Genomic DNA, 19,111 nt, shown 5'->3' on the forward strand with positions numbered 1-19,111 from the left:
AGTACCAGGGTTGAGAAACCCTGGTCTCTCTCATCCCTCTGGCTGCTGTGGGCAATATTCCCCTTGTGGCTCTGGGTGAATATTTTTACGACTGAACTTTGGGTACAGTTTTGCCCCAGAGGCAGATGGACCACATGAGAAGGCCTTCATTTTGCGATTCTGACTTGCTTTTCTGTGTCTGGCTACCTCTGCTGTGCAGAGCAGGACCCACAGAGAGCTGAAAGCGGCCACGTGGCCACGTGGCCCACGCTCCAGGCTGCCTCTGCTTAAAACAATGTCTGGGAGAAGCCAGTCTAAAGGGAGGATTCATTCCCTTGTAAAGTTACAGAGCTTTATGTCATTGCATGTCCACCCTGTTCTGGGAGAAAAATGGGCAGGCCCAGATCCCCTAGCAAGTGGTAACGGGTCCTCTGCAGCTCCTCTCAAACTGAGCAGGATTACAGCAACAGCACATCATCGGTAGGGTAAAACTAACCTGTCTCACAGCAGTCTAGACCCAGCTCACATTCCCTGTTAGTGGGTGAACAGACAAATGCTTGGTGAGTTCTTCTCTGGTTGAGATGATGAGATGGTTAGACAGCCTCATTGACTCAATGGACATGAGTCTGAGCAAACTCCAGGAGATCGTGAAGGACAGGGAAGCCTGGCATGCTTTAGTCCATGGGGTCACAGAGTCAGACATGACTGAGCCACTGAACAACAGCAACCACCACCTTCTCGGGTGCCACCAGAAGAAAACCCTGCTAGCCCTAGTTTAGGAAGACCCTCGAAGTGGTTTACCCAATGAAACATTTGCCAATATTCTTCTACCTATAAAACGGTAATTGCATGCGATTCAACCTAATACACTCATACAACCAGGCATACTGTATGGTAGGTGCTCAAGAATGCCTCTTGAATGGGTGGGTCCAGGGATTAGTGAAACAGAGGAAAGGTCTGACTTCAGGTTTTCCTCACACAATCCATCCCCCCTGGAGAGGAGACCATGCTGTGTCTGCCTTCCCTTCCCCTTAGGTGTGAGCTTCTCCAGAGAAAGTCTCCTTGGGAGGGGCTACTCCTAAAGCCACTCCATCAGTGGTCAGTGCTGGAGGCTGAGGACCAGGGATGCTGGGGCATTGCCTGGTCTCTGTGCCAGCCCTGGTCTCAGCTGGAGAATGGACCTGACATGCAGTCAGTCCTGCTTCCTGGTGGGGTGAAAATCACTTCTGAGAGAAAGTGAATATTCATTTTCCCTTCTAGCAAAGTGATAAGTTAATCCTATTCATTCTTTTTCGTTCCCAAAATACCCAAGAGAATTTTTTATGGAAACTGCATGGAATGCCAACGGTTCCAAAACTGCCCAGAAAAATAGCCCTTTCTTAGAAATGTCTGATATTTTGGATCTGGTAGGATAGAGAAACATAATAAGGTCAAGGATCACGATAGCTTCATGTGAATATTTCATTGCAGCCAGACCTCTGTTGGGCCTTTCTTTAAGAAAACGCCACACATAAAAAGCAGACTTCCAGAATGTTTTCCTGGTGTGTGGCAATTCCATTTCAGAAGTTTCCATTGCCTCTTAAGAAGGTTCTGTTCTTTAAATTGAAAACTCCTCAGGCATTTTTTAAAAGATAATATAACTTGAGTCACAAAAATTTGTGTTGTTTATAGAAGATGAGAATCAGCCATAAAATTGTTGTGTCAATACAGCTTCCTGTTAAGCATGCTACAGTGTTATTTTGGAGAAGGTGATGGCACCCCACTCCAGTACTCTTGCCTGGAGAATCCCATGGATGGAGGAGCCTGGTAGGCTGCGGTCCATGGGGTCACTAAGAGTCGGACACGACTAAGCGACTTCACTTTCACTTTTCACTTTCATGCATTGGAGAAGGAAATGGCAACCCACTCCAGTGTTCTTGCCTGGAGAATCCCAGGGACGGGGGAGCCTGGTGGGCTGCTGTCTGTGGGGTCGCACAGAGTCAGACACGACTGAAGCGACTTAGCAGCAGCAGCAGCAGCAGCAATGTTATTTTATGTTGTCAACAGGCTGGTTGTGTGTGTGTATGTGTGTGTGTGACAGATAGATGGAGAGACAGTGATTTACAGATAAGTTAAATGCCCACATCAGTAGCTTGGTCACAGTCCCACCAGCAAGCAGAGAAGTATAACTTTATCAAAGATTCTGGCAGAGGCTGATGGCTGCTGTTCCCACATCTGCTTGGCACATAGTGTCAGAGCCTCAAAAGAGGAAGTGTCCCTTCCTTTTGACCCAGCCCATCATGTTGAAAGGTTGCTGCTGCGAGCCATGTGTTACGCCAGGATTCATGACCTCTGGAGGAGAGGATTTTGATCCGGGGTCAGAGACGAGGCTTGACTACTTGGAGCTTTTTGCGTAGCAAAGTTTTGTTAAAATATAATCAAGATAGGGAAAGCTTCTGACATAGACGTCAGAAGACAGAAAGAGTGCCCCCTTGCTAGTTTTTAGCAAGGTCTTTTATGTCTGTTAGCAAGCTATTAATCAGATAAGAGAGACACCTCAAGGCTGAAGGAGTTTCACCAGGCCCCTTGCCCACAATATGCATTTTTGAGATTGGATGGCACGGAGATGTGTCATCCCCCGGCCATAAAACAACTGACAGGAATACTGATTTGTTGAGCCATTAGCAGCCCAAGGTTTGAGAAAAGAAAAAAAAATTAGTCTTAGGTGGAACCATTTTGAAGAAAGGCAAATTGCAAAGCAAATACACAGTTTCATTAACACAGCTTAAAAACATTTCCATAAGAAAAACCTCATTGGTTGTCAGCTCAAGGCAGAACCAAGTGTCCTCAACACAGAATGAAAAGAAGCCTCTTTTCATCTTGTGTAGAGAAGGGGAAAAAAAAATACATCTGCCACGTGCAGTTTATTACCTCCTGCCACTTGGGAACCTCTGGCCTTCCTGCCTGTTACCCTCTCAGTGTTTTTAAAAATGAGAGCATCTTCTAGATGCAGCTTCTTCTAACAGACCCAGGAGGAGGAGCTGCCATTTTTCGTGGACGATGCTACGCCAGAGTATCATGTAACGTGACTCCCCTTACAAGGCCCAAGCTGTGCTTTCCCGCCTTGGCCCCTGCCACATGCTTTCATGCACACAAGTCCACTCTGTTGCAGTCCAGGTTCCTCTCACAGGAAAAGGGCCAGGGTGGTGGCGGGTAGATTAGTTGACGAAGTTGAAATCTTGGAGAGCACTGGGCATCCAGCCTGCAGTTTGTAGCTGAGGGCGCTGAGGGTCCGGGAGCTGCAGTGACATTCTCAGAGGCAGCTCCCGGAATTGCCGTCTGCTCCTCTCTCACGTGGTGCTTCTGAGAAAGAAAAGCCCCATCTCTGCCAGGCCCTCAGAGCCGCCTGCCTGCTCATCATCAGGGGCTGCATCTGTGGAAAGATGGAGAACCAGTTCCCCTTCTCATGTGGTCCTCCCACAGCTGGGGCTCCATGGGAGGGAAGGATTCGAACCCCTAAAACACACAGGCTCGAGACGCCGCTGGCCTCCTCAACCTTTAGTCCTTCTCACCCCAACTGCAGGCAGATTTTCCAAAGACACAGCCTTGCTCTCCTTGCTCTGTGCCCAACCTAGCTTCTCAATTTTCATTCCTTGGCTGCCGTATATAATAACACAACTTACCTACAAGATTAGTGAAATATTTGACTCCACTTCTTTTAAAATTTTGGAAAACTTGCTTTTCTTTTCTCTTGGCTGTGCTGTGCGGCTTAAGGGATCTCAGTTCCCCAAACAGGGATTGAAACAGTCCACGGCAATCAAAGCACCGAGTCCTAACCACTGGTTGTAATTGATTAGTCACTAAGTCGTGTCTGACTCTTTGGTGACCCCATTGACTATAGCCCGCCAGGCTCCTCTGTCCATGGGATTTCCCAGGCTAGAATACTGGCATGGGTTGCCATTTCCTTCTCCAGGGAAACTTCCCAACCCAGGGATCGAATACGCATCTCCTGCATTGGCAGGTGGGTTCTCTACCATTGAGCCACCCTAACCACTGCACCATCAGGGAATTCCCTGGAACGTTTTATTTTCTTCTAGGGAGATAGTAGAGGGGAGCATGGGGAAGCCACACAACTGTATCCCGGGCCCTTTTAGAGGCTAGGAAGCAGTACAAGATGGCAGGTCAGAGCAAGTGTTCGAATCCCAGCTCTGCCTCATACGGGTTGTGTGGTCGCGGGCAGATTAGTTAACCCTCATTGTGCTTCAGTTTCCTCATGTCCAGATGGAAAGATCACAATAGCACCTAGCAGATGTTAAGCTCCCGGTAGATATTAGCCTCGTTGTTACCGTTGCTGGGAGGAGAGGCATTTGTGCCTGGTTGGTGAGAATCACGGAATGCATTTAACTGACTTCCCGCTTTCTTGCATTCAACTCAGGCAGCCCATAGATTGTGTGCATTTTAAGACTTTTCAGAAAACATGCTTTTGCAGATGGGGATTTCAGAGAGAAGAGCTTGGACAGCTTCCCCGAAAACTGTCAGACTGTCTCATTCATGTGTGTGCAGAGCGGGGGGGGGCCCCCTTCTGTGTCAGCGGGAGGCCCACCCGTGTCAAAGCCAGCAGTTTTTTTTTTTTTCAGACACCTCCCCATGCTCTCTAAACGTGCAGGGACACCCGGGCCCTGGGCCCCAGTCTCAGCAGCCCTCCTAGCAGAGGCGGAGAAGCTGCCCCGGATTTCACACGGCTGGTTGGCAGTGGGGAGGCCAACAGAGCCAGTGGAATGCATGCGGCTTTTAAATGTCACATCTGTGGACTCGGTTGGCAGGCCCAGGCGGCGCACCACAATAAACCTGTCACATAGGCATTGAGTCACTGGGTCCTTTATTTCTCATCACTGCGTTCTGCGGCCTTATGTTCTCTTGCCAGGAGAGACTGGAACGTTCGGCCCACAAACGTGCCAGAAGCTCGATGTTTTTTTAAAGCAACCATGTGGCTTGGCTAAGGAATGTGTGTCCCTAGGGGGTGCTTCCCCACGGTACTGTCTCCTGAGCAGCCGCCCCCAGCACGCTTGAAGACAGGAGGTTAATTCCCTCCTGCCTCCCTGTGCTTCTCAGGATCCGGATCTTTGGGCCTGGGAACCTCTGCCCTGTTCACTGACCCTCCAGCTGATGGCAAGCCAGACAGTCAGCCCCAGCAGCAGAGGCACAGCCAGAAGACCCCCTCCGCCTCCTCTCTGGGGCGTTACCTTGGAGTCCTGAGGTCCCCGTGGGAAGGACCCCACAGTCTGAATCCTCCGCTGGTGTGATCTCTGGCAGGAACCTTCCCCTCCCCCCCCATCCTCAAGGGGCAGAAGGACATCTGTCTGTCCTCTGCCCCCTCCCGACCATTGTATCAAAGGCTCAGGACACCACCTGTGAGACCAGCCTGCCTGCGATTTCTAGCAGACAGCTCCTCTCCTGTGCTCCTTCCTGGGGAATTTTGGCTGAGGAATACAGATCCAGGTGACAAGACTGGGCTCAGCAGAACCCCAGCAACGAGGCGCCCATGCTCCTGAAGCTTGCAGGAACGGGAGGAGGAGCAGACTCATTTCAGAATCACTGCAGCCGGTGGTGGATGAAGTGGGCTGGGCGTGCCAGAGGGCCAGGGTTGTAGCACGTGGCTTCTCTGGAGAGGCGACAGGCGGCAGAAGATCAGAGGGCATGGAGAGTCGGCATGCAAGCCTCAAGGGCGAGCGCGATCGAAGCCCCAGGAACGGCAGGTGCAAAGGCCCTGAGGGCTGATGGATTTCTCCTGCTCCTTCCATAAAGACGCCCAAGTCTTCTACCTGGTACCTGCTCCCTGCTTCCCGTCTTCCAGCCTCTTCTCCATACCATACTGCTAAGTCACTTCAGTCGTGTCCGACTCTGTGCGACCCCACAGACGGCAGCCCACCAGGCTCCGCCATCCCTGGGATTCTCCAGGCAAGAATACTGGAGTGGGTTGCCATTTCCTTCTCCAGTGCATGAAAGGGAAAAGTGAAAGGGAAGTCGCTCAGTCGTGTCTGACTCCTAGCGACCCCATGGACTGTAGCCTACCAGGCTCCTCTGTCCATGGGATTTTCCAGGCAAGAGTACTGAAGTGGGGGTGCCATTGCCTTCTCCCTCCATACCATAGGCAGAGGGTTATTTTGAGAACCCAACAACTCGGGACTGCCCCGGTGGTCCAGTGGTTAAGAATCCACCTTGAAACGTAGGGATTGTGGGTTCGATCCCTTCTTGGGGAACTGAGATCTCAAGTGCTTCAGAGCAACTAGCCCACGTGTTGCAACTACTGAGCTAGTGCGCTCCGGAGCCTGGGGGCTGCAACTAGAGTCCAGACACAGCAGTGAAAACTCCTGCATGATGCAACAAAGACCAGAGGCAGCCAAATAAATAAATAAATATTAGAACACACACACACACACGCATGCAACTGTTTTTGCTTAAAATTGCCCAGGGGTGTCCCAGTGCTCCTGGGATGATGTCCTAAATCTTGCATTTGGTCTGTGAGGCCCTGCTTGATCCTGCTTCCTTTTCCCGCCCATGTGAAGCCCTTACCTGGCCCAGCTCTCTCCTCGTTTAGTCCCGCCTGTTTGCCCATTTGTGCTCAGCCTTCCCCAACCAGGGCCTTCCTTTCTGTTCTGCTGACAGGACCATCATTAGGTGGCTGCTGTTAACCTAAAAACTTTCCAGGTTTCTGGCATCAAAACGGGTTTCAGGGGCAGGGGCTGTGGCCACTCTGGCTTCCAGAAAGAGACGCTGATGCTTAAAGAGGTGAAGTCTCAGACTGATCTGCCGCCTCGTGGTCTAATGTTCTTTCTAGCTCTTTCGGCCACCTTTGGGATCACCACAGCAACCCTAAACAGAAGTCCAGGCTTCTGATGCCCCAGTGGATTTCCAGCTGGCTCTCTGGAAAACTGTCTCATCTGACTTCCAAATTACATGATGGAGAGGTCCGCTTTCATCACTGGTCCCCACTGTGGCATCCTGGCTGGGAGACGGCATGGATGCAGAGGCTTTCTCTGCCTTGCAGATGGCGCAAGTCAACCTCCCTGAACTGCTTCTTCCTCCCAGGGCTCCATGTGCCTGCATGTCCAGTGGGAGGTGGTGCTCAGGCTTGAGTCAATGGATTCCCATCATCCGGCCCTTCCTTTTGCCTATTGAGTCTCGCCTAACCAGACCTTCTATCATCACGTTCTCTGAGATTCTTGCATGAAGCTGAAGCCACTGGTGGGCCTCGGCTTGACTGCCCACACCCCATCTTCCCCAGCTGTTTGCCCGCCTCCACCCCTTCTTTCTCTGCTGCCTTGGCCAGCTCCACTCACCCGCCAGGTCTGAGCGCTTTGCTGAATCCCAGTCGCTTATTTGTTAATAAGCTGAGTGGATGGAGACTGACACATAGACAGACACTCCCTCCTTAGACTTTGAGCTTCTCGGGAGCCAGGTCCTATCCCATGAAGACCTACAAACAGGAATAAATAGCAATGGTACCTGCCTTTCAATTTAGTATTGCGTGACACCAAGTCCTCCCTGTCAGCTTAGAAACGAGGGTGGGACCTACCTCTCCACCTGGGTATCACCCAGGGTGCCTTGCTTAGGAAGTGTCCAGGGTGAACAGTCCCATTTGCACCCTGTTGTTCCGCAGCCTCACTCCGTCCTCCCCAGCAACGCTGGAAGGAAAGGAAACCCTCCTCTCCAATGTCCAGTGTTCCTGCCGCACGTGGCTGAGAACAGTGCACCCGCTGTGTCTGGGGAGGCACCACTGTCGAAAGGATAAACCCGCAGGAGAAGACCCTCGACCAGGCAATGAGCTGCTTAATCGTGAGACTTATTACTCATCAGTCTTACACCATCCTGAATACTATGTATTGATTCTGTGTTTGGTTTTCTGTCTCCCCTCCGCTAGAATGGAAGCTCCATGAAAGCAGGGACCTGGGTGCCTCTCTGCCGTTGCTGACAAATGAGCAAGAGATGTCACGGGCTCAGGTGGTCTCTTGTATCCTGGCGGGGTCAGTTGGCCAAGTTAGGAGAGACCGCAGGGGACCAGGCTGTTCTTAGACCCTTGTGAAGAAAGTTCCGTTGCAGTGAGAAGTCCCCACCTGTCCGTGGAGCACCCTGATCTGGTCTGGTGTCCAGAGCTGCCCCTGGCCTGGGGTTTCCCTGGGATTGGTCAACCTGGGACTGGTCAACCAAGGCCATTTGCAGAGGAGACCAGCTGCCTTGACCCAGCCTGGCTGCCACTGGCTCCCAGAAGTCTCCAGCTCCAAGGACTGGAGTGTCCTCTCAACTGGGCTATCTGGGAATGGACTAGGAGAGCCACGGGTTATGGACCATCCTCAAACCGGCTCTTTTACAAGCTCATGATTTCCTGGTGAGTCTGCATTTCCCAAGACAGCAAGAGCAAAAAGTTTTATTCCTGATGGCAGAAGTTTTATTCCTGATCTTCATCCGTCTCTGGACTCCACTGTCCCATCCATAAAATGAGGGCATCAAGCAGAGTGACCTTTCAAGCTCTAGCCCTGGCGATGGAGTCAGGCAGTGGCAGTGTGGTCTCCGGGAAAGAAGCATCAGAAGTTCTCTGGACTCCAGCGTGTGGATGGCCTCAAAAGATGGCATTCTGTGGTCACGGCCATCATGTCTCCTTGGACAAAGTGCCCCAAGTGACCTGCCTTGGGCTGCATTCAGTTCAGCGATTGTGGCCACCCTCATCCTGCATGTGCCTGGACAGATCTGGTTTCTGAATCTCGCTCCCTTTCCACATCAGGTGCCCTGTTTCCAGGCAAGCTTCCCTCTCGTGGCATGGTCCTCACTCTTGGCTGCACATCAGAACCACTTGAAAGCTTCGCAAGTTATGGACACCTGGGCGGCACCCCATCCAGTAGGATTTGATGGATCTGGGGTACAGCAGGGACACTGGGCTTTTTAAAGTCTCCTTAGGTGGTTCTGAGCTTCCCTGATAGCTCAGTTGGTAAAGAATCTGCCTGCCATGCAGGAGACCCTGGTTCGATTCCTGGGTTGGGAAGATCCCCTGGATAAGGGAATGGCCACCCACTCCAGTATTTTGGCCTGGAGAATGCCATGGACAGAGGAGCCTGGCGGGCCTCAGTCCATGAGGTTGAAAAGAGTCGGACACAACTGAGTGACTTTCACTTTCACCTCTTCGGTGATTCTGATGTGCAGCCAAACTCAAGAGCGACAACCCCCCTCCATCCTTCATGCAGCTGCTGCAGTGACCCTCCCAAAATACAGCCAGACCTTCCTGAGCTCCCCAACCAAAGACGAAAATGCAGACACTGGGCTTCCCTGGTGGTCCAGTGGTTAAGAATCGACCTGCCAATGCAGGAGACATGAGTTTGATTATCCAGGACGATCTCACACGCCATGGAGAAACTGAGCCCGTGTGCCACAGCTACTGAGCCTTCACACCCTAGAGACCGTGCTCTGCCAGAGAAGCCAGGGCAACAAGAGGCGTGTGCATCACAATGGAGAGGAAGCTCGCCGCAACTAGAGAGAGCCTGCGTGGAAACAGAGACCCAGCACAGCAACCCCCCTGCCGACAAAATGCAGACGCCTCACTCTGTCATTCAAAGCCCCCTGGACCGTACTTCCCTGCTTATTAGGGGCTGACATGTGTCTCCCAAATTCCTGTGTTGAAGCTTGTACCCTTATTTTTCATGCCTCAGAATATAACTGTATTTGGAGATGGGGCCTTTAAAGGGTCATTAAGATGCGGCCATCAGCATGGGCCCTTATCCAATCTGACTGGTGTCCTTAAGAAGAGGACTTTTGGGCACAAAGAGTCACCAGGGATGAGGGCACACAGAGGAAAGTCCATGGGAGGACACACGGCTGGCCAAGACTTGATCACATCTTGATCTTGGACTTCCAGCCTCCAGACTTGTGAGATAACACATGTCTGTTGTCTAAGCCACCCAGTCGTTGTCCCAGCAGTCCGGCTGACTGACGCATCACCCCTCCACCATGGCGAGAGGCAGAGTGATCAGGACCAAGAACACGGGGGTCTGAGTCCCTCTGCCTTTTATTAACAGAGGCTCTGGCAAGTTCCTTAACTTCTCTGTGCCTCCGTTTCCCTGTCTTTTCAATGGGGAATACCAGCCGTAGCTACCACATAGGATTATTGGGGAAGATTCCGTTGAATCCATGAATTGTGCTTGGAACCGTGTTGCTCAGAGTAGCATCCATGCTAACTCTCCTTCCTTCTTGGTATCCCAGCCTCTGCTTCCCTCTTCCTCACCTGCCTCCGGGCCCCACCACCCCACGCTTACCCCTGTTTTCTCTGACGGCTCCCTCTCTGCATTCCCTCACGCCTACCCACCCGCCTTTTTGCCCAATGAAGCCCAATTTGAATTCCTCCTCCTCTGAAAAATATTCCTAGATCCCTCTAAGCAAAACCACAGCCTCCTCCATCATACTGCAATAAAAATGTGTTTATACTTCCAATACCTTAATCTGCCTTGTGTACCCAAAGGATTTATTTAAGGTGGCTAGTAAGGACCCCTAAGGGGCTTCCCAGGTGGCTCAGTGGTAAAGAATCCACCTGCCAGTGCAGGAGAGGCAGGAGACGTGGGTTCGATCCTAGGGTCAGGAAGATGCCTGAGGGAGGAAATGGCAACCTACCCCAGTATTCTTGCCTGAAAAATCCCAGGGACAGAGGAGCCTGGCTGGCTACCATCCATGGGGTCACAAAAGGGTAAGACTCGACTTAACAACTAAACAATGACAACACCAAGGACCCCTAAAATGATGACCCCATCTGCATGATGGCGCACATTGAAAGAAGGAACTCAGAAAGAAAGAAAAACAAGGATGGTGACATTAAAGGGGCCAGGAATGAGCTAACAAATGCAGACCATGGGGCGCTTGACGGTGTGCCAGAAATTCCAGCATTAGTTATAAAGCCATGACTGATATGCCTTTGATTAAAAAAAAAATTACTAAAGTTCTTCTTGATGCAAAATAAAAAGATGACTTATCCCTGAGAGTAATTTGATTTTCACCGCTTCTCAACAGTCATGAAACTGCCTAGCAGCCCATGGAGCTGGATTCTCCTTCTTGGGAGAGAATTAAGCTTATCTGGAAACCACGTTGGGACTTTTAAGATTCTGGGCTGTGACTGAGCGCAGCTGAGTTGAAGGCCCTGGGGGATACCCAGGACAGGCTGGAGAGGGGTGCCTGATCTCAGTTAGACATATCCCGGGGGGCTTTGGTGCTATTGGGTGGAATTTTCCCCAACTATCACTACAGGCCTCCATACCCACCTGGCATCTCTAAACCTCCCATAAAAATCCAGTCTTAGGGGTTTGCACCTATGAGGTCTCAGGCGTGGATGACAAGGTTCATGGTGCCCTCGACAAAGAGATTGCACATTGGCAAAGATCAGAGTGTGGATGAGATGGCTCAGCTGCTAGTGGACCAAGACTCCCACAGGACGAACACCTGTCTTACTTCCTTCATCACTGAATCCCAGCATCAAGCACAGTTACAGTCATAGCGTGAATGCATAAATGCAGTCACAGCTATGGTTTTTCTAGTAGTCATATACGGAAATGTGAGAGTTGGACCATAAAGAAAGCTGAGCGCCAAAGAATTGATGCTTTCGATCTGTGGTGCTGGAGAAGACTTTTGAGCGTCCCTTGAACTGCAAGGAGAGCCAACCAGTCCATCCTAAAGGAAATCAGGCCTGAATATTCATTGGAAGGACTGACGCTGAAGCTCCAATACTTTGGCTACCTGATTCCAACAGCCGACTCATTGGAAAAGACCTTGATGTTGGGAAAGATTGAAGGCAAAAGGAGAAGGGGACGACAGAGGATGTGATGGTTGGATAGCATCACTCACTCAGTGGACATGAATTTGAGCAAGCTCTGAGAGATAGTGACAGACAGGGAAGCCTGGCGTGCTGCAGTCCATGGGGTCACAAATTGTCGAACATGACTTAGTGACTGAACACATACATATAAGAATGTGGGTTAGAAAGGAGGGGGTGCAGACATCAGCTGCAGGGTGAGGAAAAATGTCTTTGACCACCGAGTCTTTTTTCGACCCATCCACTGTGGGCTTCATCTACCTTTCCTACATGACAGGCTGCCTCACACATGCCACTGTGCCCTGGAGGTGGAGGACATTAGATTAGATTCATTTTCCCAGGAGGATCCAGGGTAGCCTTGAGGGGAGTAAGCTCACCTGGCAGGAGATACCAGGGCCACAAAGTTTCCACTTCCTATACTCAGGCCAACCCTGGAGAAGCCTTCTGTGTAGATGACAGCTCCAGGAACTGGGTTAACATGGATCCTCCTGACCTTGGGGCCATTTATTTATCTTTTTAATTAATTAATTTTTTAAAGTGGGGGAGTGGGTGGGCTTCCCTGGTAGCTCAGATGGTAAAGTATCCACGTGCATTGTGGGAGACCTGGGTTCAAGCCCTGGATTGGGAAGATCCCCTGGAGAAGGGAAGAGCTACCCACTCTGGTATTCTTGCCTGGAGAATCCCATGGACAGAGGAGCCTGGCAGGCTGCCGTGGGGTCACAAATAGCATTTTATTTATTTATTTATTATTTATTTATTATTGGTGTTGTTTTAAAAAGTTTGTTGGCTTTGTTGCGTGGCATGTGGGATCTTAGTTCCCCAACCAGGCATCAAACCCACACACCCTGCATTGGAAGCACAAAGTCTTAACCACTGGACCACCAGGGAAGTTCCTTGGGGCCATTTAGCCAGAGGATTTGGGCTGAAGGTCTTCATTGATATCGGTAGATCCTTTCCCTTAAAGATGAAAAACCAGGGCCCAAGCTTCCATGTTGCTCTTTGCTTGATCCCTCTGGCATCATGACCTCTTTAATCCACTTCCCACTTCATCTACTTCCTCCCCTCCCCCTGCCCCCTGCTTATCTTCTGCAGCATCTCTGCATCTACCTGGCCCTCTGGCCCCATGCCCCAGCATAATGCCCCCCTCCTCCCCAGCTATATAGAAACCTGGCACAAGTATGATCAGGTCCTCATAGAACCTACCTCCAACAGGACAGAGAGCATCTACTTTTCTGAGTTCCTGCAGCCTCCACCATCAGCACAGCCCGCAGGCCATTCTTTATTGCTTGCTATTTTATATTTAATTTTCACATCAAGTTTCCCCCAGGAAACTGTGAGTTACCTTGAGGACAAGGACATTGCCTTGCTTATTTCTGTGTCTCTTGGACTTCAGGGGGAATTTAATGTGTATTTATTGACCGTCTCATAGTATATTTTGGCCCATTGGTAACAGGAACGAGGCCTGTTTGTTTGCTTTGCTCTGTGGCCAGCTTGCTGTGGGGCCTGGTTTGGTTTTAAAAATTCTGGTCCCTGTTGGAAAAGGAAGTAGAATAATTTGGGTTCTGGAGAGAGCAACTCTCGCTTTTTACCCTTCTGTGTCTTTTGAACTGTTTACAATAAGCGTATATTCATGGATTACTTTTGTACCAAAGCAATTTATTTAGATTATGCTGTCCCTGTGAACAATGTCCCATTGAGGGGACAAGATGATCTTTTGGGGTAAGATACTTTTCTCTAGTGGCCCAGACTTAAATCCTTTCCGGAGGAGGGGGGAGCATCATGGTTCTCTCTGTTCTGCAAATGTGTGTAACTACATGAAGCTATAAGGGACGGCACATAGATTAGGAATTTTATCATTAATTCCTAATGATTGGGTTGTAATTGGGGATCATTTCTAACTGCCTGAAGTCATTTGCAATATTATTTCAGCTGCAAGTGGATTCTAGTTAGTTGTAAGAATCCCTCCATCACACTGAGATGTCCGTGAAATTTATTTGCTGTGTTTTACCCTCTCATTTTTCACTGGGAAAGGAAGTCAGGACAGAATGTTTATTCTGGTTCCCCAAAGAGAGAAGGACCACGTCCCTCCACCCCTAAAGAAAACCCTCTCATTTGAAATGTCCTTTCCACTTACCCTACTCTGAATAATGGCTTGCTTTTTAGGCTCTCTTGTTTTTCTAAATATTAAAATTTCAAAGGAAGGATATTTTTGAGTTCAAAGCGCCTGTTTCAAGTCTTAAATGGTTTTCTTGGTCTGGCATTCACCAGCAAGAATTTTTAAAAGAGTATCCTATGGGTTGGTTCAGTAGCTGAAAAGACTGTTCCAAGCCAGCATTGTTGGCACATGATGCTGAGATCAATCTCCACCCACCCCCAAATCTTTACTTTTCATTGTGTTCTGGGTCCTAGAGAGGTCATCTGGACCATCCCTCTCTCTCCAGGCAGGCTGGTAAGGGGGCCAGTGAGGGGTGGAGTTTGTTGGGGCCAACAGACCAGACTCACACAGCACTGACCTCCCAAACTCCTTGGCCTGTTGGGTAGATTGACTGAAGGCTGGAGCTGCCTGGAGTAGGAGGCTATACAGCCTTTTCTTGCCCTCTGACCCCATGAGTAGGAGATGGTCAGTTCACCCTGAACTGGCCCCGGCAGCTGGGATTCAATGGCCCAAATCCACCCTGGACTTTCTGCTATTTCTCTGGCTCTGAGCTTCTTCCAAACCACACTGTGTAAAACTTGATGACTCAGAAGAATGAATTGCTGAAATCCAAAGCAAGCCAGTTCCTGTCATCTTTCCTTACAGGTTGTTATGTCTGGTTCCTCAGTCATTCTGTGTATCTCAGGTCATGTGCCCCATTCTTGCTGCAGAATTGTCAGTTTCTAGGAATGCCATCATTTCTCAGTGGGATGCTATTGACATTTGAGGTGAGCCCTTCTCTGTCCCATATATTGCCGGTCATCTGCCCTAGTTCAGTCCAGTCATTATGACAACCAAGAATTCACTCTCAGCCTGGAGTTGGGGGGTGGGTGCAGTGCAACTCTCAACCTGATGGGGAGCAATACTACCTTCAGCCTGTCGAGGGCAGTACCAGTTTCAGCCTGTGGGGGGGTAGTACCATCTTCAACCTGTGGGGGGCAGTACCAATTTCAGTCTGGGGAGCAGTACAATCTTCAGCCTGTACCACCTTCAACCTGGTGGGGCAGTACCATCTTCAGCCTATGGGGGGCAGTACCACCTTCAGTTTAGTGGGGGGCAGTACCATCTTCAGCCTGGTGGGGCAGTAACATCTTTAGCCTATGGGAGAGCAGTACCATCGTTAGCCTATTGGGGGCAGTACCATCTTTAGCCTGGTGGGGCAGTACCATCTTTAGCCTATGGGGGGGCAGTACCATCTTTAGCGTGGGGGGGCAGTACCATCTTCAGCCTGTGGGGGGCAGTACCAGTTTCAGCCGTAGGGGGGGCAGGACCACCTTCAGCCTGTGGGGGCAGTACCGTGTTCAGCCTGTTGGGGAGAGTACCTCTTCAGCCTGGGGAGGGCACTACCCTTAGCTGAAGACCCTGAGTTCATGGCCGTATGTTCTGAGGGTCAGGCGTTTCTTCTCTTCCATCTTGAATTCCCAGCACCCAGCACAGTTAGTGCCAGACCTGTGTTAGGATATCAGTAAATATTTGTCAGATGAATGAGGGAATGAAATCCATGAACAAGCTTCAAGAATGTCTGTGAATCCTGTAAAACTGTGTGCAGAATGGGTCTGTATATTGTGCTCCTTGTATCCATATGTTTTCTGCGGGGGTAAGGATTCTTAGCATCCACCAGATTCTCCAAGGGAAATTGTGACCTACAGGGATGTTGGTCTAACCAGTGTCCACTACTAGGCTGATGTCTGTATCCCTACAGACGGCATTGCACAGTGGGTGTGAGCTGAGCTTTAGACTACTGATCTCTACCATTATCCTGATACCCTTGCAGAAAGAAATGTCCTGAGAATTGCAGAGGAGACTGTTCCCCCAAGTTCATACATGTCTCTGTAGTGCAAGGGCAGTATTCTACCCTTAACAAGAAACAACCTTTGAAGCTGGGCACTTGGACTCACTAACAGGAAAGTTTGGTGAGAAGAGGACAGGAGGGAGATAAATATTTGGGAGATTCCCAAACTCAGGAATGTTTCTTGGGTGGCTTTCTTAATGAAAAAGAAACTGATGATATCACTCAGCTCCCTGTAAGCTGGGGTTTATGTAGCAGCTTAGCAGAGGGCGGCTGAGCCCAGCAAGGGAGTAGTCATGACTTGCTTCCTTCCTGAGAATTCACTGTCGATGCAACTGTTTAAATAAATAACGACACGCTGAGGCAGGAAGGACAGCTGGGCTGAGCTGGTGGCTGAGCAGAGGGCTCAAGGTCCAGAAGCATCTGCAGACCTAAGCAAAGGTTCATAGTCAGCCCGTGGCCCTGTGGAACTGTAGCTTGGGTGCACTGTGGTGGCTTTGAATGAGGTCTCGGGTGGAAGGGCATGGAAGGTGTTAACATGATGATGGCTCATCCATGAGGCTTTCCCAGCATCAATCTGCCCACCCTGGAATTGTCTTATCCTAGGAAGAGATGCTCTAGAATTCTAGAAAGGGAAGTTGGCCAGGGGAGGGGACAAAACTGAAGGCTGGAAGTGCCCGAGATTGACTCCAAGCTTGGAGTCAATCTCGGGCATGGTGAAGCGTTTACTAAGAAGTCTATGATGTCATTCGCCCCAGAAGGATCATTCTTTTTGCAGAAACTTCCAGCATATAGACTAGATCAGTCATGAACCTAGAAACTCCCTCAGGGGAAGATGGAAGCTGAGGAACCAGAGTTCAGAGCAGGCTTCTCAAACCATGTGTGTGTTAGTTATTCAGTCATGTCCAACAGCCCCATGGACTGTAGCTCACCAGGCTCCTCTGTCCATGGGCTTCTCTTGGCAAGCATACTGAAGTGGGTTGTCATTACCTTCTCTGGGGGTTTTTCCCAACCTGGGGATCGAACCTGGGTCTCCCACATCACTGGCAGATTTTTTACAGTCTGAGCTGCCAGGGAAGCCCTCTCAAACTAGTGTCCCTAAAAAGTCACCTGGAGAGCTTCTTAAATCAGATTCCTGGGCCCCAATTCCACAGTTGATTCAGCAGAAGCCTGAGAATCTGCATTTCTAGTAAGCACCTAGGTGCTACTGATGCTCCTGGCCTGGGGACCCCACTTTGAGAACCACTGGTGTCCAGTAGGGAGGTTTTACACTGTCCTCCATGGTGCCCCCTTGTGGGAGAAAGAGGGATGAGAACAGTGAGTGAATGGGATTCCGTGCCCTCACCCCCACCTACATACAAGACACCTCCCAGTCTTCTTTACAAATCTGGTTTCTGTGATTGAAAAAAGAAACCCTTGATAAAAAGAAGGGGGGTGGGGGAACCCTGACCTGGAAGAGGTGGGTCCAGACCTGCATGGGGGGGTACCTCTGAGAATCGAGCTTCCCTACCCCACATTCCAGTGTGCCCAAATTAGGGGCAGCCTCTGACTGTAACCTGAGAACATTCAAAGCAGACAAACCCCAAATAACCAGCTAAGTGAGTAGAAGCCAGGGCAGGCATCACCTGCTGTGCATGCCCACCCCACACCCCTGCAGGGCCACAGAACCCACTCCCTGGGGACCCGCAGCCACAGTTGCGTCCAGCTGCACCTGTTGGGGTTTCCAGTCTGTCTGCATGCTAGCCGCCCAGGTCCCGTAGGTGCAGGGCTGCAGCCTGGTCCAGGAGAGTTTGCCCAGCAGTGTCTGGATGTGCACACATCGGCCCTGTCCCCAGGCCCCTTGGGAACCTTGGCATAGCCACCTCATCCTCCAAAAACCAAACTTGAGATAACTGTCTGCCCCACTAATGTAGCTGGGACCCAACAGCAGTGATCTGAGGTAGGAGACCAGGCTCTGGTCATACTGCCAGGGTCCCGTCTTGGCTTCACCATCATCACCCTGCTGACAGAGTTTGGGTGAGGCAACCTCTCAAAGCCTCAGTTTCCCTGTCTGTAAAATGGAAATAATTACAGGGTCTAAGTGAGACTTAAACATAGCTGTCAGGATCCAGCTCCTGGGACAGCACCTGGCATGGTGTGAGCCCTCGGGGAACGTCAGCCAGCTGTCACTGCAGCTTCTCACTCTCAACATGCTCAGCAGTTCTGCTGAAGCAGGCATGCACCACCTGTGTTAGTTTCCTGCAGCTGCTGTAACAGATGACCACAAAGTTATTGTTCACTCACTCAGTCATGTCTGACTCTTGCGACCCCATGGACTGCAGCACGCCAGGCCTCCCGGTCCTTCACTGTCTCCCAGAGTTTGCTCAAACTTATGTCCGTGGAGTCCGTGATGCCATCCAACCATCTCATCCTCTGTCGCCCCCTTCCCCTCCTGCCCTCAATCTTTCCCAGCATCAGGGTCTTTTCTAACCTCATGAACAGTATGAAAAGGCAAAAAGAGATGCCCACAAACTGAGCAGGCTTAAAACAACAGAAATTAATTTTCTGCTAGTTCTAGAGGTGAGACGTCCAAAGTAAAGGCTTGGGCAGGGCCATGTTCCTTTGAAGGCTTCAGAGGAGAGTTTGTTCCATGCCTTTCCCTGAGCTTCTGATGCTGCCAGCAATCCCTGGCATTCCTTGGCTTGTAGATGCATCACTCTAGTCTCTGCCTCTGTTGTCCCGTGGTGTTCCTTGTCTGTCTCTGTGTCATCTTCCTATAAGAACAACAGTCAAATTGACTTAGGTCCTTCCCCAAATGAGTATGACTTCTTTTTTTTTTAATATTAATATTTTTTGGTCACGCCACATGGCATGCACCGATCTTAGTTCCCCAGCCAGGGATTGAACCCAGGCCCCCTGCAATGGAAGTACACAGTCTTAACCACTGGCCCTCCCTGTGGAGTCCCGAGTATGACTCCATCTTAATTCGATTGCATCTGGAGGCCCTATTTCCAAATAAGCTCACCTTCACAAAGTGCTGGCGTAGGACTTGGACCCATCTGTTTAGGGGACAACGACTGTCCCACTGGAGCGAGACTACAGAGCTCAGTGACCTGAGGACCTGGGGGAACCTTCCCCGTGAAGCTCCGTGGGCTTCCGCAGGCCTGGACTAAATGGTCCCCATGGTTGTGTTTTGCAGGGTGTTCAGACTTACACCTCTTGGATATGCTGACCCCAACTGAGAGAAAGCGACAGGGATACATCCACGAGCTCATTGTCACGGAGGAGAACTACGTGAATGACCTGCAGCTGGTCACAGAGGTGAGGGCAGCTGGGGGTCCCGGGCTGG

The 19,111-nt window shown here is 50.4% G+C and overlaps 1 protein-coding gene across 4 annotated transcripts in view; it reads left to right on the forward strand.

Moving 5' to 3' along the window:
* The window catches only part of ITSN1 (intersectin 1), a 237,227-nt gene that overhangs the window by 185,751 nt on the left and 32,365 nt on the right, over positions 1-19,111 (forward strand). For all 4 annotated transcript variants that reach the window (XM_081572901.1, XM_081572900.1, XM_081572902.1 and 1 more), the window contains one exon: positions 18,962-19,083. In XM_081572901.1, coding sequence (XP_081429027.1) covers positions 18,962-19,083 — 122 coding nt within the window. The remainder of the gene's footprint in view (positions 1-18,961; positions 19,084-19,111) is intronic.

This window comes from Giraffa tippelskirchi, chromosome 2 (genome assembly GCF_054371585.1).
Source record: "Giraffa tippelskirchi isolate mGirTip1 chromosome 2, T2T-mGirTip1v1.2.pri, whole genome shotgun sequence".
In the NCBI taxonomy this organism is placed as follows: Eukaryota; Metazoa; Chordata; class Mammalia; order Artiodactyla; family Giraffidae; genus Giraffa; species Giraffa tippelskirchi.